The sequence below is a fragment of the Mastigoproctus giganteus genome, chromosome 7 (assembly GCF_048544385.1).
Source record: "Mastigoproctus giganteus isolate SK-2022 chromosome 7, ASM4854438v1, whole genome shotgun sequence".
Taxonomy (NCBI): domain Eukaryota; kingdom Metazoa; phylum Arthropoda; class Arachnida; order Uropygi; family Thelyphonidae; genus Mastigoproctus; species Mastigoproctus giganteus.
In genome coordinates, this window is record NC_143581.1 from 159,290,215 (window position 1) to 159,314,057 (window position 23,843).

Below are 23,843 nucleotides of genomic sequence, written 5' to 3' on the forward strand. Positions count from 1 at the left end.
TAAGCCTATTTTGTCTTCTCACAATATCATTACCAAAACATTATTGACATTGAACAAAAAATTGAATTAAACATAAATAATTATAAAATATACATAAGGAAAAATATACATAAGAAAAATTATAATTGTCCTGCTGTATATTTTCTTCCTAAATTTCACAAAATAGCTGTAAGTTTCAGGTTTATACATAAATCTGCATAAACAGTTATGCCCAGATACCTGGAAAAACATTAGAGAAATTACTTAAACCTCATACCCCATTCTGGGCATTTTACCTAATAAAGTAAAATTACACTTAATAATCTACTTGTTTTGGATACTTTACATACATGTAACAGATATACACACATTTGACTTTCATATGGATGGACTGAGACAGTATTTAAATTCTATACAGTGGGACCAACTGATGATGTTACCAACAGCAAATTCAAAATGGGAAGCATTCAAAGAACTTATCTTGGAAGCTACTAGGCTTTACATACCAACTAAGAAATATTGTTCAAGGTTTAGGCCAAAATGGATGTCAGATGAACTAATGAGGCATATGGCAGAGAAGAAAAATGCATGGGATACTTACAAATTAACACATGACACAGAAGCCTATGATAGATACAAGTTGATATGCAACCAAGTTACAAAGGAGGTTAGGCAGGCGAAGGCAGATTACGAGAAATCCTTGGCAAGGGATGCAAAGAAAAACAGCAAAGAGTTCTTTACTTATGTAAACTCTAGAAGGAAGGGGATGAATCAGATTGGTCCACTTGATATTGATGGGTCAACTGTTGATGATCCTGCTCAGGTAGCTAACAAACTAAATGAATATTTTGCATCGACATTCACACATGAGGAGTTATTCAGCAAAGGGAATGCCAGAGGTGTATTCAACTCTAGCAGTAAGCTACAGAATCTTGAAATAACTGGGAGTAAAGTGGAGGAGAAACTGTTGAAGATAAACACAAGAAAGGCACCCGGGGTGGATGGGATCTATCCAGTTATATTAAAGGAGGCAGCAAAGGAAGTAAGCAAACCCTTAGCCATAATTATGAGAGCTTCCTTGGACTCAGGGGAGGTACCCATAGACTGGAAATGTGCAAATGTGACCCCAATTCACAAAGGAGGATCAAAGGCTGACACAAGTAATTATAGACCTGTGAGCTTAACTTCTGTTCCAGGAAAATTAATGGAGGCACTGGTTAAAGAAGCACTGCAGGATCATTTAGACAAGACTTCAGTTATAGCTCAGACACAGCATGGTTTTGTTAAGGGGAAGTCTTGCCTGACCAACTTGATTGGATACTATGATGCAGTCACAAAAGAACTGGATGCAGGGAATAACTTTGATATTATATACTTGGATCTTAGAAAGGCTTTTGATACTGTTGCACATGGAAGACTGCTACACAAATTGGAGCAGTGTGACATTGGAGGCAAATTGCTGCTATGGATAAAGGGGTGGTTGAGGGGGAGAAGACAGAGAGTGGTAATCAATGGACACTGCTCATCGTGGACTAATGTTATTAGTGGAGTCCGTCAGGGCTCAGTGTTGGGTCCATTGTTGTTTTCTGTATTTATAAATGATATTGATGATGGTATATCAAGCTTAATGTCCAAGTTTGCAGATGATACAAAGGTTGGCAGGGTTGTCAAGGACACTACTGACACTATGCTGCTGCAACAGGATCTGGAAAGGTTGAGCAGATGGGCTGAGAGGTGGCAAATGAAGTTTAACATTGACAAATGTAAAGTACTACACATGGGAAACAGCAACCCCAGAGCAACATATCAACTCTGTGGTACTACACTGACAGTGGTAGAGAATGAAAGGGACTTGGGGGTGATTGTGCAGGCAGATATGAAGTTCTCTGAGCAGTGCAGACGGGCTGCAAGAGTAGCTCATGGAGTATTGTCAATGATATACAGGAATTTTTCCAGCAGGGATAAGGAGGTGATTATTCCATTGTATAAGGCAATGGTCAGGCCACACCTAGAGTACTGTATACAGGTCTGGAGGCCTCATTTCAAGAAGGATGTAGAGCTGCTGGAACGAGTACAGAGAAGGGCAACAAGATTAGTGAATGGAACAAAGGGGTGCTCTTACGAAGAAAGGCTTAAGTTTTGCAAATTACAGTGTCTGGAGACTAGGCACCAGCGAGGTGATCTGATAGAGGTGTATAAGGCCTTGAATGGTTTGAGCATGCTCAATGCTGATGGGATTCTTCCTCTAGCTCAGAATAATCACCTGAGAGGGCATAAATTCAAATTGAGGAAAGACAGATGTAGGATAGACATGCGGAAATTTGCCTTTAGCCAGCGGGTGGTTGGTTGGTGGAACAGACTGCCATCCCTTGTGGTGGAGGTTGATAGCCTGAATAAGTTTAAGGCTCGGCTGGACAGGTATTTTGAACGAACAGAGGGGTGAAGTGGAAGTGGGTTTTTTTTTTTTTTTTTTTTTTTGGCTGATGCTGCATAAGCTTGCTTTCTTGCATCAAATGCCTCTACTAATGCTAATGCTAATGCTAATAGTCTTTTTACCAGCATTATTCAGCATTAATCTGAATAATCTAAAAACAGTTCTACAGGAAAATAAATAAGTAATTAAATAGAATAATCTTGTAAATCTATGCATCTTCAATAACTTTGTCTTTGACAGAAATAAGGTTTACCAGAAAATTCAAGAAATGCCAATGGTCAGTCCTGCCTCATTACTAACTTATACCTTTACTGGTTTGAAGTCCCTTTTCCCTTTTTTTTAGATATGCTGATGATTTATGAGTGCTCAATTGTCCAAATTTTCTTGATGTTTTGGTTATCTATATCTCCAGAAGCTTACCTTGAAAAACCTAATTTTGGTAACAAAATTAGTGTTTTTGTTGCTTACCTTGTGCTTACCTTGAAAAACCTAATTTTGGTAACAAAATTAGTGTTTTTCAAGGTAATTATTTAGACTTGAACATTAATATTAATAATGGGTATACAATTATTAATCTTTTTAATAAACATGATGCCTTCGATATCGATGTGGTTTAACTTTACATGTTGGCTGTCCAATATTTCAATAAGTGTTCATTCCAATATCATTCTGAATTGTATCAGGATTGCCACTATTTGTTGCGATTCCAATATTGCTATTACTTAACATTAGAAAATTCATCTTAAACTTATTGGATATTTTTATTTACCTCAACTTATCTGCAATATCACTTTCATAAGGCCCTAACATTATAAAAAATTAATACCTCGTTATATTTGTATTAATCGAAATTCTTAACTACATACATTTTGATTTTTTGTACAATTATATTTTTCGTTTATTGTACCTATGAATGCAGAATGTCTGAACATGAATGTAGATCATAGTACTCTTGGCTGTTTTGGTACATATATCTATGTGTTGTGTGTGTGTGTGTGTGTGTGTGTGTGTGTGTGTGTGTGTGTGTGTGTGTGTGTGTGTGTGTGTGTGTGTGTGTGTGTGTGTGTGTGTGTGTGTGTGTGTGTGTGTGTGTGTGTTGTTGTTGTTGTTTGGTTTTTAGGAGCATTAGCAACTAAGGCCATATTGCTCCGGAATATGCGGTGGTCATTCCTTGACCTTTCCGCATCCTCCATATTTGGTGGTGACGGGCTCGAACCCCGGTCTAATCAAGAAGCGTGTGGTACGCACTGCTGCTCCTTCCCACCTGGCTACGGAGACGCCATGTGTGTGTGTGTGTGTGTGTGTGTGTGTGTGTGTGTGTGTGTGTGTGTGTGTGTGTGTGTGTGTGTGTGTTGTTTTTTTTTTTATGTATGCTATTATTCTCTCACAACCAGTATTAAATTTATGATTAATACTCTCAGAAATCTGTTCAAGGTCCTGTCTATAGGAATGGGATTTGCATTCCCAAACTGCCTGAGCCATCCCACTTTTTTAAAAAAAATTTCCTTTACTTTTTACCTTCCTATTATATTCCTCTTTTTATTTCTCATGAGCCAATAGTTTTACAAATGCAGCATATTGAGAAATTCTATTCTTCCTATACTACTTTTTTTCTCCTTTGCAAAGTTTTTTTTTTCGCTACTTTGTACAATATTTACTTCTTTATCTCTTCTGGGTTGTATTTATCGTGAATTTAACCTCTTACTTTCATTTCATTCATTCATATTTTTTTTACTGCTTAAGGTCTCTATGTCTTAGTCTTTTATGTTCTAGATATTACCATTACATCTCATTTCTGGTTTTGGCTTGGTCACTTAGTCAGTTAGGTAAGTTCTATTGCTATTTTGTTTGTGCATTTTATTTTTGTTCCTTTAAGTCAACAATGAACCACACATGCCTGCATTATGTGTTCACCCCCATACTTATCACCTTTTTGCCTTAACCTCATAAATGTGAAATTCATTAATTTTATTAAATTCTTTCTAAATTCATCATTTTTTAATTCTTTATTTCACAGCATGTGCTTTGTATTAGAAATATGACTCTTGAAAATGCCAGGGTTGCATGTTATATGGCAATACATTTATCTATTTTTATTTGTATATTTAGATATATTTTATATGGTTTTTCTTATACCGGGGGATTTTTTTTTTTTTTAATGTTTGCTCTTTTATATATTTCTTCACTCTATTATTCATATGTCTTTATTTTTTCTTCTAAACACAGATATATATTATGAGATGTGTCATTTAAGTTCCTGGACTGGCTCAATAAATAGAACACACAATGAAGGAGCTCAAAAATGATTTTATTTTTATTCAAGGTGGTGCATTCAAGGTGGTGCATTCAATCACCACCTGATTGAATGCACTTATTACACCATTCTAAAAGTTTCTGGAAAAGTCAGCAAAGGCATCCAAAGAGGTGATATTCAATTTTTCTCAATGTCTTCAACATCCTGAAATCACTTTCCCTTGAAGACAGTCACCTTGAGAATGAGGAAGAAGTCCACTACTGCTAGATTGGGAGAGTAGGGTGTTTTGTTGATCTGTACAATGCCATGTTTAATCAGAAATGGCTTCACAATAAGTGTGGAATGGGCAGGCTGCACTGTCATGTAACAAGAATGAGCTGCCTTTCTCTCAAATTTGTGTTTGTCAAAATATATGATTGGCATCATCTTGATCCTGGACTTCTGTAAACGAAAATTTCTGAGCATCATCAATGGAATTCTGTGGTGTCAACAACATACTGTTTGTACACTGTAGGACTAGAAACGAGTGTGATGGTCAGATAAGTCCAAAAACCGGTGAACACACAGATGGATACCTTTAGGTTAGGCACAAGCAAAACAAGTTCGTGGACCCATCACGCGTGGTACATGCTATTCAGACAGGTGGCGGTGGCCACTTAATATAGGAATGTTTTGATGGGAAGAACTAGGACCACTGGCTGATGTGTATGGATGAACATTTCACTGGCGAGATCTGTAAAGTGTATTCGTGTCAAATGGCCAGGGGTTTCCCCCATCTCCGCATAGCATACATTGTCATGGGAAACAGAAAACTGTTGAGGCCAGAGATTTAAAAGTGTGAGGATACTGTATATGTGTAGTGTCATGTACTGTTGTTCATCTGGCCATTTAGCCGTTGGACCCCTATTGGGGCCCAACATTGCCCACATGGCACCGTAGAAGCAGACCAGGTAGCTAGTAGTTTTAATTTATTTCACTCTGGCAGGCCCTGCTACCTAGTTTCCTGAGATTTCAGTAACTAGCAACTATGTTAAAAAAAAAATCATAAAAATAAATAAAAAATGGGTAGCCGCTAGAGGTTTAGATAAGGCCAGTATGGATTTTAAATGAATATTAGGTTAAATGTTGACACTGGAGTTTAGCAGCTTTGCATGCATTTGGGACCACTCTGCCTTTACAGTCAGTAAAGGTAGAGTGGGCAGGAGACTGAAGATTGGGGGGGGGGGGGGGGAACAAGTTTTTTGAATTGTGCTTTTTCAAAAAAACCAAATATTTGTTTCAAATAGTAAAGTTAAAATCTGAGGCCTGTTGCAGAACCAAATCACTCATGTTACAAAAGATAGCACTACTACTAGTGTCAGGTGAAAGATACATTTAGAAAAAAATGAATTAGAAAGGGATATCTGTTACCAGCAGCTGAAAGTTCTAACTAAAATAAAGAGAGCTAATGTGCTGTGCTTGGAAGAGTTCTAACAGTGAAGTAATGCAAAAAGAGAACTTTTTTTTTTTTAAACATAATTAATCTCAGTATGGAATATTATTTATGAATATGTGATATTATACATTATTCTGGATATACGATCTATGTTTCAGATGATATTTGAACAAACAGAGATCTCCTTACATAGCCTACATGTAATAGTAAGGAAAATTTTTCAGCCATAAGGAGGAGAGGAATGTAAGTCAAGCAAATATGCTTTAAACAATTATATAATTCTGTTGGCATAAATTTGAAAATTTGGGTCAATCAGCTTATAAATTTTCACTTAGGATTGGAAATCATAGATCGGAAAACAGTCTTCAGTTTTTTGTCTCAAATTAAAATCTTAAATCTGACAAGATTTCAATGAATAATGGGTATCCCCATTCTACAAGTAGGAAAAAAAATTAATAAATTAAACAGATATTAAAGAAGAACAAATAACTCCCCTTCAAAGTGGCCATATATATATAAGTAATATGGGCAACAATTAAGCAGACCACAGATATAAATAAATGAATTTGTTTGATACAGTACTAGAGGATTGCAAGGGAATTTCAATGCAATAGTTGAAATCAAATAAAAACTCATTTGCTCTACCTGCATCTGATTTAGAAAATGGAACTTTCTGTTCTAACAAAATTACCATCTCACGTTCCACAGTTCTGCCTAAGTTCCTAGTATCTTTTTTTAAATTGTTTAACATCATTGGAACAGGTGAACCTGCTGTGCACATTTAAAAATCAGTGAAACTGACAGGAGGGCTGTTTTTATTTTGGGATAAAAAAAACTCCAAATCTTAAAAAAGGCCTCTGATAGACAGTAGACAAAAGCAAAAATTTTGGAATGAGGAGACAGATATGAAAGAAGATAGCTCTTTGAAACAGAAAAGGCCAAACTCTATCACTCTCAGAAGCCCAGTGTGTTTCAAAGTTCACTGAATTATCATCATCTAACAGATGGTCGCTATCAGCAAACATGACAAAATGTGAATAATATTTTTTATCTAATTGAACAGCCAAGTGGTATATGAAAGTAAAACTTCCATTTAAAAGCACAACAATCAAAGAATGAGTACCAAGTACTTGGCTCTAAGGCTTGAGCTTAAGTTAAACTTAGAGGCAAATACCATTATCCATGGTTCTACCCAAATTAGTATTACTGTTAAAAATGGCAAAACCAAGATTAGACATTGTCAAAAGAAAAACAAAAAATAAAACATATTTCCCTCATCACCTGTCAAATACTTCTAACAGTTTGTCTAGTTCTTCCTTGAATTGATTCCAACTACCCATGCTAAAACACAAGGTGGTAGTTTGTTCCAACAAACAAACACAAGGTGGCTAAAGGCAAATTTCCACACATTTACCCTGCAACTACCCTTCAGCAGTTTGAATTTATGTCCATGTGGTGCACATGCATGTGTAGTCTGAGCAAGAGGAAAGATTTTGTCAACATGAGCTTTCTCAATCCATTCAAAGCCTTAAACACCTCAATCAGATCTCCTTGCAGGTGACTAGTCTCCAGGCACTGCAGTTTATACAACTGAAGCCTTTCGTGTTAAGTCACCTTTTTTGTTCTCCTCACTAATCTCATTGCTATTCTATGCACATGTTCCAAAAAGCTTTGCATCCTTCCTAAAAGGAGGCTTCTGCACAGCACTCAAGATGTGTCCTAACCACTGCCTTCTACAATGGGATAATTACCTCCTTATCCTCGCTGGTGAAAGTACTACATATCATTGACAAAACCCCATGCCACATGTCCCTAATGCCACAACACTGTGTGCTGTGGCATTAGGGACAAGTTACAACAGTATCAAAAGCTTTTCTGAAATCTAAGTATAAGTCAAAATTACTTTTTGCATCCAGTTCTTTTGTTACTCTATCACAGTATCCAATCAAAATGCTCAAAAAACAGAGCCCATTAACAAATGCATAGTATAACTGCATTCCTGTCTAGATAGTCTTGTATTACTTCTGTAACCAGTGACTCCATTCTTTTCTTTGGAATAGAAGTCAAGCTAACAGGTCTGTAATTATTCATGGCACCCTTTGATCCCCCTCAAAGCACTGGTGATATAACTGCACCAGTCCACAGGGAACATCCACAAATGCAAAGATGCTCTCATAATCATAGCTAAAGGTATGCTTATCTCTTCTGCTGCCTCTATTAATATATTCGGCCAGATCCCATCCATTCCATGTGTCTTTTTTACATTCAGCTTCAACAATTTCCAGCATTCCCATCCCTAAAAAATTCCTCATGTGTGAATGAGGTACATACAAAATATCTATTCAGCTTGTCAGCAAACTGAACAGGATCATCAATAGTTAAACCAATCATATCTAGTGGACCAATGTGATTCATTCCCTTCCTTCTAGTTTTTACCTCAGTAGAGAAGTCTTGACTGCTTTTCTTTGCATTCTTTACCAGATAATTCTAGTAATTTGCCTTAGCTTGCCTAACCTTGTTTGTCACTTGATTGCAAACTAATTTATCTCTCCTATAAGCTTTATATGCATCCCAAGCTTCTACGATTGCATCCCTAAATGATTCTCATTTAGAATTTGATGTTGATAATTTCATCAGTTGATCCCACTGCATAAAATTTAAAATTGCCTGAGACCACTGTAACCACCTCTGTGTAAGCAAAAGTTTTTCCCTTTGCCATTGACTGTAGCAAATCCCACATCATTACACTGTGATAAATGCCTCCTAGTAGTTTTTATCTGCAGAGTCTTAATGCATGAAGGGTCACTGCTGATAATCAGATCAAGCATTTTGCTTTCTCTTGTTGCCTCTCTTAACATTCTGGTGTATAAAACAATCATCCAATAAATTCAAAAAATTTTGCTCCTATGTGAGTGACCAAACCACAGAGTCCACTAAATATCTGGAAAGTGAAAGTCTCCCATTAAAAGGCATTCTGATTTACTGGCCCATTCTATATGTCTGTACGGTTGTTCGTTATACTCATCCCAATCATTAGGCCTATAAAAACACTCCTACTTTTATATTTGTTTTCCCAGTGATTGTCATATTACACTGACTCAATGTTGCAGTGACCAGCTTTGTCCACTGGATGCACTGATTTTATGTGCTTCTGCAATAAGAGCATAACCTTCTCCCCCTCCTGTCCTGTGTGTCCTTTCTGTACACATTGCACTCCCCATATTCAAATTATGTCCTTATGCTTGAGTGACACATCTCTGATATCCCTACAATGTCTGCATTTTATGACTTAATAAGTAGTTCAAATTAATCAAATTTATTTACTATGCTCCTATAATTAGTGTACATGCACATGTTTTAACTCTTAGTTACCCTAAAACACCCATATATTTGCTTGATCCATGAGGACCACTAGTAGGGCCTTGAAATCCCTGAACACCTCGCTTTTCAGGCTGATGCATGTTTCAATAGAAGCAGTGCAAGAATCACTTTGATCCCTTCCTGCAGCTACTGTTAATCTATTATTTTGTGTATCTCCCTAGGCTGGCAGTTTTCCTCCCCACCCAACACTGCCTCAATAACATCAGCATGCATTCTTGCACCCCTTCTATTAAAATGTATCTAATCCCTGTAGAAACAGTCTCTCTTGTTAACAAGCACAGGCTATTCTGAGAAAAATTCTACTTCATGAGTTCAAAAATCTCAGACACTGCCTGGACAATTGTTGCAAAGCCTACTAGCTTCTCTCAGCGGGAGGAAGGGGTGGTTCTTCTTAAATAAAGTAACACAGTTTAATTGCAACCACTCTATATATAGGGTATAAGAATTAATACACATATACACTGAAACTTAAAAATGCTATAAAAATAGCATTATCTTTCTTACCTGAAAAAAAAAAACCTGCAACTTATTAAATTCACTTGTTGTATACTTTACTTTTACTCTCTTTGACTGGTCACATTTCAGTTTAGAATCACCTGATTCAATTTGAACAAAGCTGCCAGAGGGAGAAAACCACTGTGATAATATTACATCTATTGACGTTTGCTGGATTCTTGAATCTTCACTCTCACTAGGAATAGTGGCCTGCAAAAAAATGACATTAACTAAACAAATTGTGTTCATTTTTAAGAGTAATCCATCTTGTTTCATATTAAATAATACACATACCAGATGCATCAAATTTATCTTGATTTATGCAATAAAAGTTTATTTTTGGGTAATTATATTATCTACATAACTTGAAAGAGGGTCTGACATATTCCTCTAAGCATTACAAGTGCAGTGAATGACTAATATCAGCATTAATCAGTTTTGCATAAATAAAAAAACAGGAAAAACAAGCATTGAATTAAACATAATAAACAAATTATACAGTTATTCTCTTTGTGCAAAGAGAATAAGTGTATAATTTGTTTACCATACAATGTGTATAAGCGTGAATATGTGTATTTTTTTATTAATTTGTTTACCATGCATTGTGAAGTGTATAATTGGTTTACCATAATAATTACCATACCTATTTTGCCTCTATACTAATTTTTATTTAACAATACTATATTATTCTATGAATATATAATCATGCACTAGAAAGCTCACCCTGCAACACAGGCAATTTGCTTATATGCAACTTTTTCCTAGCTCTGGACATCAAACTACTTTTCTGATGGTGGCTTTCTAGCTACTCTGACAATTTACTAGTCAATCCGTTTGTTGCATGATTTAGTTACTAAAGTTTCTACCAGGTCTTCTTGGGAATATCTGAACATAACTTGATTTCATAAATAAAAAACTACCTATTTCACCAACATATAACTTGTAAAACTTTGAATAAATCTGGGAAAATTTCCTTACACTATGCTAAATACATAATTTCTAAATACATTGGTGGCCAGCTGTGATCCCGTGGTTTGTAAATCTGGCCACAAATAAGGAGATTGCTCATATGCTGACAAAGAAAAAAAAAAAAAAAAAAAAAATGGGCCCTGTTATGTAAACTGTGGTGCTGAAAACCACAGTTCAATGCATACTTCCAACAGCTAAAGGTTAACAGTTACTTCCAGCAGGAAAATATACTATGTCATAAAAATCACCCAATAATAATATCAGGAGAACAAGGGTGATTTTACCATACTTTATTGGCCTGCTTAGTCAACATATTTCAACCTGGTTCAACTGTTCATGATCCTGCTCAGGTAGCTAACAAACTAAATGAGTATTTTTCAACTACATTCACATATGAGTTATTCAGAGAGGGGAATGTCAAAGGTGAATTAAACTCTGGCAGTGACTAGATGATTTTGTAATAACTGAGAACAAAATGATGGAGAAATTGTTGAAGATAAACATAAGAAAGGTAATTGCAGTGGATGGGATCTATCCAATTATATTAAAGGAGGCACCAAAGGAAGTAAGAAAAAACACTTAGCCATAATTATGAGAGCTTCCTTGGACGGCCGCCTCCTTAGCCAGGTGGGAAGGAGCAGCAGTGCGTAGCACACGCTTCTTGATTAGACCGGGGTTCGAGTCTGTCACCACCAAATACGGAGGATGCGGAAAGGTCAGGGAATGACCACTGCATATCCCGGAACAATATGGCCTTAGTTGCTAATGCTCCTAAAAACCAAATAATAACCTAAAAACTAAAAACCAATAACAATAGCTTCCTTGGACTGAGGGGAGGTACCCTTGGGTACCTCCCCTGAGTCCAAGGAAGATGTGGAAATGTGACCCCAATTCACAAAGGAGGATCAAATGGCGACACAAGTAATTACAGAATTGTTAGTTAAACTTCTGTTCCAGGGAAATTAATGGAGGCACTGGTTAAAGAAGCACTGCAGGATCATCTAGACAAGATTTCAGTTATAGCTCAGACACAGCATGGGTTTATTAAGGGGAAGTCTTGTCTGACCAATTTGAAAGGATACTATGATGTGGTCACAAAGGAACTGGATGCAAAGAATAATTTTTATATCATATATTTAGAAAGGATTTTGATACTGTTGCACGTGGAAGACTGCTGCACAAATTAGAGCAGTGTGGCATTGGAGACAAATTGCTGCTATGGATAAAAGGATGGTTGAGTGGGAGAAGACAGAGAGTGGTAATCAATGGACATTGCTCTTTGTGTACTAATGTTATTAGTGGAGTACCACAGGGTTCAGTGTTAGGTCCATTGTTCTTTTCTGGATTTATTAATGATATTGATGATGGTATATCAGGCTTAATGCCAAAGTTTGCAGACAATACAAAGGTTGGCAGGGTTGTTAATGACACTAATGATAGTACATTGCTGCAACAGGATCTAGAAAAGTTGAGCAGATGAGCTGAGAGGTGGCAACTGAAGTTTAACATTGACAAATGTAAAGTACTGCATATGGGAAGCAGTAACGCCAGAGTAATGTATCAACTGTGTGTCTTGTCAATGATATATAGGAATTTTTCTAGTAGTGATAAGGAGGTGATTATCCCCTTGTATAAGGCAATGGTCAGGATATACCTTGAGTACTGTATACAAGGGTCTGGAAGGCTCATTTTAAGAAAGATGTAGAGCTGCTTGAAAGAGTACCGAGAAAGGCAACAAGATTAGTGAATGAAACAAAGGGTTGCCCTTAAGAAAAAAGGCTTAAGTTTTACAAATTACAGTGTCTGGAGACTAGGCACCTGTGAGGTGATCTGATTGAGGTGTATAAAGCCTTGAATGGTTTGAGCATGCTCAATGCTGATGGGATTCTTCCTCTTGCTCAGAATAATCACCTGAGAGGGCATAAATTCAATTTAAGAAAAGACAGTTGTAGGATAGATGTGCAGAAGTTTGCCTTTAGCCAGCAGGTGGTTGATTGCTGGAACATAGATTGATAGATTGAACAAAGTTGATAGCTTAAATAGATTCAAGGCAGAACTAGATGAACATTTTGAGCAAGTGGATGGGTGAAATGAGAAGGGCTTTTTTTTGGCTAATGCTATATAAGCTTGCTTTCTTGCATCACGTGCCTTTACTAATGCTAAAGCTAACCTGATCAAGCATCTATTGAATGAAGTGAAATGAGCTGTTCATGACAGAAATCTGTTGCCATTCCAAGGCAAGTGCAGGATGTAGTAGAGTCTGCATTAGCCGGATTTCATGGAGGGGGGAATTATAGTCAATGGTCTAAGGTTGTTCTGAGGCCTAAAAGAAGTTACTCACTATTAGATCAGTGTACCTAATAAAATGGTCACTCAGTGTATAATCCACAGACTTCTGTTAACAAGCATTAAGCATACACAACTGTATGTATGACAGTTTAACCATGCAAATATGCAAGATTACAAGATGTAAAATATAAAACTTTTCTCACATAAAGTAATTTGTACATAAAATTTGGATTACATTACAGCAGGCCTCGTTATAACGCGGTTCGCTCTACAGTGATTCGCTATAATGCTGTTCTTATATTATAATCCATATCTCACTCTAACGCTGTCACAACTCACAATTACGCTCTTATACCAGCGTACAGATTGAATTTTTGGTGTAGCTATCGTCTGATGTAGCTATCGACTACATCGGATGAAAACGTTTTATCTGATGTAGTCGATAGCTTGAAAATGAATAGCAAAGTTTCCCATGCTGTCTTGCAAAATTTTCTCACGCTCAGTGAAATTTTCTCCTACGCTAATTTAATTGCACTATGGTGACTTTTTACGTCGTTCTGAGATCAACATTTTAAAAAAATGATCGAGTATACTGCTTGTAATATTTGCGTTATATGCATTTATTCAAAGTCTAGTCATCACTCGGTACAGTGTTATACATCATCAGTAATGGACAGTTTACTCAAACAATGAATCATAATTAATGCAACGCAGTTACATTTTTAAAATTAATAATGGCAGATAACAATTAAAAAGGAAAAACATCTGGACGCGGTACAAAGCTTACTAAGGTAAGAAAAATACTGAATTTGAAAATTAAATTATACGTTTTTAATCGATTCCGTTCAACGACAAGTGAATGTGTGCAATAATTTAAGACTGGCAGGTTCAACTGTAAGAACAATTATAAAAAATAAAGAATTAATTTTAGCAGCAGAAAGACAGCTGTTCCACTGCAAGCAACTAGGCCGGCTATTATAATTGAAATGGAGAGACTTCTAAATAATTTTATTGAAGATAATATCCAACACACAATTTCATTTAGTTAAATATTATTAAAGGAAAAGCGATTAGCCTATATGATGATCTGAAGAAAGCTCACCTTAAAAAAAAAAAAAAAATGTGGAACCGCTGAAAGCTAGTAAGGGCTGGTAAGATAGATTTAAAATCCAGGGAGAAGCCACAAGTGCAGATCAAGGAGCCGAAACTTTTAAAAAGGAACTTCTAAAAATTATTGAAGAGTGGTGTTAAAGTTCTCAACAAGTTTTTAACTTAGACAAAACAGGACTTTTTTGGAAACAAATGCCTAAAAGAAGTTTCATATCAAAAGAAGAAAAAAAACATGGCATGTTTCAAAGCAGCAAAGGATCGGTTTGACTTTATTGTTGGGTGGTAACGCTGCAGGGAATTTAAAGTAAAACCCCTTTTAGTTTACCAGGAAGAGGGCCAAAGTACAACCCAAAATCGTCCTAAGTTACGAAAACTCGACAACCCAAAGCCATCGGATTAATAAATTCATGATTTTAATTGGCATTTTAAGTTTAATTTTGATATGTAATGTAGTTACTTACCACATAATTATATACGTATGTAATGGAGAATATTTTATGTGCAGATTTTTAATATTAAATGTTTTGACCGACATAAGTGCGTCATTTCGCTACCATTTATTATTTGTTAGGAAATATCCTATGGCATAGACTGTGACTCATACATATGTTACATTACAGGAATGTGGCGCTCACTTAGCCCTGATTCACTTAGCACTCTGTTTTTCGGGAACAAATTATCAGCGTTACGTGGCGGTCACCTGTACAATATTGATATTAAACTGTCATAAATTATATTAATATTTTATTCTGTTTAATTACACTGGTCAACACATAAAATGTTACGAAAACGAAAATACCCAATCTTGACCAATTTCATGCTGCTGAACATGAAAATCACATTAAAATTTGTTGATTGGCTCTTGTTTTTGAATTACAGCTGGGATCTGATATTAGTGAGTTACTCTACATTATCAACTACAGCTCTCAGCAAAATGCATGCCAACACCAGAACTGGGCTCCACACATATACTTCACTACCTGTTCATCAAAACTCAATGCACGGGTAAATCAAAAGGGACTTTTTTTTATGCCTTTCACAGTGCCCATTATATGGAGAGAGCCAACAAATCACGTCACAGACTGTTACTTCTGTATGATGCTTCCTAACAGAGAAGAGCTGACAATGAAGAAAAAGTTCACAGTGACGTACCCAAACATACCATTTGCAATTTGTCCCATGCCTCATGGTGAAGTACTACCTATTCCTGAACCACTCAACAGTTTTTCTATAAACACTGATGAAGATGAAGACACTGATGAATGTCAACTTGATATACACAAAGAAGTACAGCAGCCATCTACGTCAAGAGATCCACCATTTTGTCCAAACCTTTATCCTTCTGAACCAGGTAAGATCACAGAAAGTGGGTTTAATGATCTCATCAGGGATCTCAAACTGCAGAAAAATAAGGCAGAGCTTTTGGCCTCGAAGCTACAACAGTGAAATCTTCCAGATTAGTGATTTCCAAACTACTGAGATCTACAGACCCCTTCAAAAATCAAAAAATAGTTTGCGGACCCCTATATATATATATATATATATATATATATATATATATATATATATATATATATATATATATATATATATGGATGAAATAGAACACATTCTTGAGCAGTAGAACATAGTCCTACTATTAGCACACAAAGAATTTCTATGCGTATTGGTCTTCCACAGACAAGAGTACAGTGAACATTACAAGAGCATGGCTTGTATCCTGGTTGAAGGTGTTGCACCTGCTTGTATTTCATATACAGCAGGTGCAACACCTTCAACCAGGAGACGATGCCCAGTGATTGGAATTTTGCCAGTGGGTAAATGCTAATTTGCCGATTAATTCCATTAATACTGTTCAACAATGAAGCTATTTTCACCTGTGACGGTATCAACAACATCTGTAACTCTCATAGGTTGTTCACACAAAAATCCACATACCACTATAGAAAAAATTTTCAACATCACTTCTCTCTCTAAACGTGTGGTGCAATATCATTGACAATCAGTTGATTGGGACTGTTGTGTTACAAAATAGTCTTACAGGGGCCATTTACCTAGAATTTCTGCAAAACGAACTTAAACTACTATTGCAGGATGTTCCCTTGGCTACAAGGATTGGTATCTACTTTCAGCACGATAGAGCTCCGGAACATTATACCCTTTTGGTGATACAATATCTAAATAAAACTTTCCATGAATGACGGATCGGCTGCAGTGGTCCCTTTCATTGGCCATCAAGGTCTCCGGACCTCACGCGTAAGATTTTTGTTTGTGAGGATGGATGAAAAGCACAGTATACAAAGAAACGGTGAATGCAAGAGACGAACTGCTCACTGAACAGAAGTTAAACTAACGGGTCTATAATTATTTGCGTCGGTGTTTGAACAACCCCCCTTTGTAAATTGAGAGACATATTTGTACATCTCGGCGGTCCATGGGGAACCTCCTTGAATCTAAGGATGTTCTCATAATTAAGGCCAAGGGTTTGCTTACTTCCCTCGCTGCCTCTAAAATATAACTGGATAGATTCCATCTGCCCCAGGTGCCATTTTTATGTTTAACTTCAACAATTTCTCCTCCACTTTGCTCTCCATTATTACAAAATCATTTAGCTCCCTGTTAGGGTTTAGTAAACTTCTGTCCTCCCCTTCCTTAAAGAATTCTTTATGTGTGAATGTAGATGCATAATACTCATTCAGTTTTTCAGCTATCTGAGCAGGATCATCAACAGTCGAACCACGAACATCAAGTGGAACAATCTGATTCATCCCATTCCTTCTAGCTTTACATATGTAAAGAAGCCTTTGTTGTTTTTCTTTGAAAAATGAACTTAAACTACTATTGCAGGATGTTTCCTTGGTTACAAGGATTGGTATGTACTCTCAGCATGATGGAGCTCCGGCACATTATACCCTTTTGGTGATACAATATCTAAATAAAACTTTCCATGAATGATGGATCGGCTGCAGTGGTCCCTTTCATTGGCCACCAATTATGAGAAATCCTTTGCCAAGGATTTCTCATAATCAGCCTTCACTTGCCTATCCTCCTTTGTGACTTGATTACAGACTAGATTATATCTGCTGCAGACTTCTGTGTAACCTGCTAATTTATATGCATCCCACGCATTTTTCTTCTCTGCCACGAGCCTCATTAATTCGTGTGACATCAATTTAGGCCTAAATCTTGAACAGTATTTCTTAGTTGGCATAAAAAGCCTAGTAGTTCCCAAGGTTAATTCTCTGAAGGTCTCCAATTTAAAATTCACTGTTTTTAACATCATCAGTTGATCCCACTGTATAGAATTCAAAACTGCCTGAGACCACTGTAGTCGCCTTTACGAAAACAAAAACCCTTCCCTTTACGCTTGATGGTAGTTACATCTTTAAGTAAATCCCACATCAGTAGACTGTGGTTCCTTTATCTATCCAGTTATATTATGGAAGCAGTGAGGGAAGTAAGCAAACCCTTGGCCATAATTATGAGAGCATCCTTAGATTCAGGGAGGTCCCCATGGACTGGATATGTACAAATATGACTTTCAATTCACAAAAGGGAGGGGGGGTTCAAATACTGACACAAATAATTATAGACCTGTTACTTTAACTTCTGTTCAGCGAGCAATTCGTCTCTTGCATTCACCTTTTCTTTGTATACTGTGCTTTTCATCCATCCCCACAAACAAACATCTTATGTGTGAGGTCTGGAGACCTTGGTGGCCAATGAAAGGGACCACTGCAGCCGATCCATCATTCCTAATGCATGCATCATCATTGTTGATAATCAGATCAAGAGTATTATGCCCTCTGATTGCCCCTCGAACATGTTGCTGTAGGAAACAATCCTCCAATAAATCCACAAAAGTCTGGCTAACGTGCGAGTGACCAACCCACAAGTTCCAGTCAATATCTAGAAAGTTAAAATCTCCCATTAAAAGACATTTTGATTTACTGGCCCACTCTATTTCTCGGCTCAAATGTTCATTGTACTCATCAGAGTCATTAAGCCTATAACACATTCCTACTCTCATTTTTCGTTTCCCAGAGTTTAGGTCACACCAAACTGACTCAACATTGCACTGTCCACCCATGTTAACTTGATGCACTTCGTTAGATTTTATGTGTTTCTTTACTAACAGCATAACCCTCCTCCCTTCCTGTCCTGTCTATCCTTTCTGTTCATATTGTACTCACCAAATTCCAATTCTGCACTGCTTACATCTGTGTGACATCATGTTTCTCATATCCCAACAATATCTGCCTTTGATGTTTTGACCAGCACCTCAAATTCATCAAATTTATTTATTAAACTCCTAGGATTGGTGTACATGCATGTATACATGCACCTGTTCTTACCCTTAGTCACCCTAACACAGCCCATGTGTTTACTTTTTCCACTACAATTTCCAGCAGTCCTTGAAATCTCCAGCACCTTGTTTTCCACACTGCTGCTCATTCCAATAGAAGCAGTGCAAGAATCAGTTTCAACTCTGCCAGCAACTGCTCTTAATCTATTAGTCTATGTATTCCCCCCCCCAAGCTAGCAGTTTTATGACCCAACTAACACTGCCTCGATAGCATCAGAAAATATTCTTACACCCTTTCTATTTATGTGTATCCCATCCTCCCTGTAGGAGCAGTCTCTCCTGTTAGCAAGCATGGACCACGCTGAGAAAAATTCTACCCCATGAGCCTTGCACAATCTCTCCAGGGCTGAATTGATTGTCAAGGCTCTCATCATATACTTCCTCCTATCATGTCTGGGCAGAATTGCAGCATTGACCTGTACTTGTTAAGTAAATCTGCAGATCTCTTACTCTTAAGGTCATTAGTGCCAACATGTACAACAATATCACCTTTTGTGTCCTTAAAAGATGATATCTGCCCTACAACATCATCAACATTTGCCCCTGGCAGACATACCCTGGTCCTGTTCCATCTATCCTTTTTTCATAATATATTCCTTGTCTCCCTGACAATAGAGTCACCAACAATAACTAGTTCCTGTGGGAACAGCACATACTGCCTTGGAGATTGTCGCTGTGATGCCTGATGCACAGGAATGAGCTCTGGCATTGAGTTGGGCAGCTTAGAGCTGCATGGGCCCCTCATCTTACTTTCTTCAAGGGCATTTACTCTACACCTCAAACTCTCATAGATGCCCATCAGAACACTGAGTTGGTGCCTAATTTCTTCACAGTCTTTGCACCTAGCACACACAAAGACATTCTCCTAGGCCTACAAACATTTCACATTTCACACATTGTTTTAGACTGTGATGCGTTGGAGAATCACCCCTTTCAGTTCTCCCGCAAGCCACAATACTCTGGCTATTCTGTGAACGCTGCTTTGCTGCTCTAGTCTGGGTCATGATTCCATTAAGTATAATTTAATTAACAATGAACTTTAATAAGATTAATAAATTTTACTGATTAATTGATAATACTATACTAATCTAACAGATTTCTAATACAGTGCTATGTATTTTGCTATCTAATTTTACGTTAAACCTTATGTTTTACGTTAAACCTTATATAACAATGGCAGCATGTTATGAACGTAAAATCTACAGACACTTTAAGTATTAACTTTAAAAATCACTATCTAAATTCAAAAATAAACCACGGAGCTTGGCTAGAACTATAAATAATTATTATACTAAATTATTATCTATAAATTATAGATAATAATTTAGTAAAATAATTAAGCCAATAAAACGACTAAATATAAATTACAACTTAGCATTCACCAGAGCTGCAAAAATCTTGGTCAATGTGGTAATAATGTCAACAAATATCTTCTTTCGTCTTCTCAACCTCCAACCCATGCACGATACTAAGTACTATAGATTTTAATACCTCTCGTGTTTGGGGTTTTCATAAAAAGAAAAAAAAATACAAGACTATATATACTCTAGTGTTTGATAACCTCAGGTATGTGGATAGTGATATGCCCATTTGAAACTACTTTAATATCATGCTCACATTTACTGTAGAACCTCAAGGATCTGGCATTCAGAAATCTGGAATTATTAAAAATCCAGCACTTTTTGAATATTTATCCAAGAGTAGTCAACTGTACACAAGGGCAGGGAGAAAGAGGCAAACAAGACAAAAAAAAAAAACACCACAGGTGCCAGATTTGTGCATTATAGTCCATTTATAATTTCCACACAAATTTATTTCCATTTCATATATTCCTTAGACTGTATGTCATTGTTATTATGTATTTTCAATGTATAAAATTATTCATTTTAGAAGGCACTTAGTACTTAGAAGACACAGAGAGGATATATTTAATTTTTGAGGAGAATTTATTTCTGAAATAATATTGCACTATTTATACCTCATATTGAAAAATACTGGACAAATGTACCAGACATACCAGAGATTGCTTTCAAACACATGACCTTTATTTCCTAGGCAAGTATGTTACCCACTGCACCAATCTGGAAGTACAGGTTAACAACACTGTGGCTTAATGTTGCAACTATCATTCTGTGCTTTATAGGGATCAGTGCTACTGTATTATCTAATAAAAACAAAAATTACCACTGAACACTTAAGCTAACCATAAAAAAAAAAAAAAAAAATTTTCAAAAATCTAATACGTGCTGGGACCTCGAGGATTTACAAGGTTCTACTGTATATAATAAATAAATATTTAAACAAAAGCTTATAAATTTTTAAAATAAGAGATTTATATTTTTGGTGATACCTATTAAAAAGTAGAGAAATCAGATGGTGTTTAATACCTTCAGAAACACATTTGTAGTATCAGGAGTTTGTGGAGGAACAATAAATTGAATAATGCCATCCCTGTCAGATGAAAAATTTTTGCATGTCTTGATGTCCTCAGTGAGTTTCTGAAATGTGTTCCATCGCTGTTTTTTAACAGTCATGCAAACTTGAATACATTGTCCAGATACCGGAGTACCATCAGGTTTCTTTACAATAACCTATTAAAGAAATTAATACATAAATAATCTTTACTATAGATTTGCTTATCTAATTAGAACATTCTAATTATCAAAAAGGTAACATAAAATAAAATGAACCTTAAAATAAAAATATGTCAGATGAACTGATGAGATTTGTGGCAGTGAAGAAAAATGCATGGGATGCATATAAATTAACAGAGACTTCTTTACTTATGTAAACAGTAGAAGGAGAGAAGGAGTCGAATCACATTGGTCCACTAGATATGATTAGTTAGCAACTGATGACCCTGTTCAGATTTCAGACAAACTTAATGGTTATTTTGCATCCACATTCACAATGTGAAGGAGGAAAAAGTGGAGGAGAAATTGTTGAAACTAAATGTAAAAAAGGCACCTGGAATAGATAAGATCTATCCAGTTACATTAAAGGAAGTAGTAAAAGAGATGAGCAACTCTTTAGACATGATTATGAGAGCAAGCATGGATCAGGGAAGGTCTCTATTGACTGGAAATGTGCCTCCAATTCAGAAACAAGGAAAAAAGGGACACAACTAATTACATATGTGTTAGCTTGACTTCTGTTCCATGGAAAAACAATGGAATCAGTGGTTAAAGAAGTAATGCAAGACCATCTAGACTGGAATGCAGTTATACTGCAGTCACAGAATGGATTTGTTAGGGGGAAATCTTGTCTGACCAATCCTACTGGATAGTATGACAGAGCAACAAAGGAACTGGATGAAAAAAAAATAATTTTGACATAATATACTCAGATTTCATAAAATCTTTTGATACTGTTGCACATATAAGATTGCTATACATATCAGAGCAGAGTGGCATTAAGGGCAAGTTGCTGCTATGAATAAAGGGATGGTTGAATGGTAGAAGACAGATAGTGGTTCAAATTGAGCACTGCTATTGGAGTTCTTCAGGATTCAGTGCTGAGCCCACTGTTTTATTTATATTTATTAATGATACTGATAAGGGCATATCAAGCTTAATTTTTAAGTTTGAAGATGATATTAGCATTAGTTGAGACATATGATGCAAGCTTATACAGCATCAGCCAAAAGAAAAAACTTCCCATTTCACCCATCCATTTGGTCCAAAAGTTCTTCTTTGAATTTATTTAAGCTATCAACTTCCACAACGACAGATGGAAGTTTGTTCCAGCAATCAACTACCCGATGACTAAAGGCAAATTTCCGCACATCTATTCTACAACTATCTTTCCTCGATCTGAGGAAAGATTATGCCCCCTCAAGTTTATAATCTGAGCAACAGGAAGAATCCCATCAGCACTGAGCCTGCTCAAACCATTCAAAACATTATACACCTTGATCATATCACCTTGCAGGTGCCTAGTCTGCAGATGCTGCAATATACAGAAGTTAAGCCTTTCTTGATAAGAGCACTCCTTTGTTCCCCTCACCAATCTTGATGCTCTTCCCTCATCCTATCTGTACTCATCCTATCAACCCTACATCCTTCCTAAAATGAGGTGTCCAGACCTGCATGCAGTACTCAAAGTATGCAGTACTGACCATTGCCTTATACAATGGAATAATCACCTCCTTATCCCTGCTAGCAAAATTCCTGTATATCGTTGACAAGGCCTCTTGACCTACTCTGGCTTTTTCCATTCTCCACTACTCTGAGTGTAGTACAACACAGTTAGTACATTTCTCTGGGGTTACTGCTACTCATATGCAGTACTTTGCATTTGTCAATATTAAACTTCAGTTGCCACTTCTCAGGCTATCTGCCCAACTTTTCTAGATCCTGTTGCAGTAGCATAATGTCATTACTGTCACTAACAACCCAATATCATTGATAAATATACAAAACAACAATGGACCCAACACCGAACCCTGGGGGACTCCATTAATAACATTATTCTAAGAAAGCCTGCTGTATCTGAGCACAGCTCTCAAAAAAACTTTCCTGTATAAAACATTACTAAAGAAGAGTACATTTTATATGTGTCACTTCTGTATGATGTTAATACCACCAATATACATAAAAAGTTCACTATAAAGAAAAAAAACTAAAAATTCACTATTTACAAATATTCATGTAATAGTCTGGGTTTTTTTTTTTTTTCACCTTTTTTTTTTTTTTTTTTCCAGTAAAATGTTTATGCACCACATCAGTGTGGATGGTGCTATATAGAAGTAGGATGGACAAAATGCCCAGTCTACTTGGCTTCTTTCACAGACATATCAGACTACATGGGTTTTTAAATTAACTTGTTCTTTATTTTTTTTTTAAATCCCCTGGTTTAACTTTCACAAATACATTTTGATGTGATCTGTAATAAATTCTTTGGCTATTTTAAGGACAATCGACAAAACTCCATTATTATTATTACTAGCCATGTAATGCAAGGAAGCCTGATCTCATGCTGCACCAGCTAAAATAAATTTCCGAGTTACCCTGAGAGAGAGAGAGAGAGAGAGAGAGAGAGAGAGAGAGAGAGAGAGAGAGAGAGAGAGAGAGAGAGAGAGAGAGAGAGAAGAAAATCACCAAGAAAGAGAAGAATGATGATACCCAACTCA

The 23,843-nt window shown here is 36.5% G+C and overlaps 1 protein-coding gene across 1 annotated transcript in view; it reads right to left on the minus strand.

Annotated features, from left to right (window-relative positions):
• Positions 1-23,843, minus strand: part of LOC150083283 (pregnancy zone protein-like) — a 374,597-nt gene that overhangs the window by 326,055 nt on the left and 24,699 nt on the right. The window contains exons 4-5 of the mRNA XM_090378461.1: positions 21,100-21,303; positions 10,039-10,188 (exon numbers count right to left, since the gene is read on the minus strand). Coding sequence (XP_090234587.1) covers positions 10,039-10,188; positions 21,100-21,303 — 354 coding nt within the window. The remainder of the gene's footprint in view (positions 1-10,038; positions 10,189-21,099; positions 21,304-23,843) is intronic.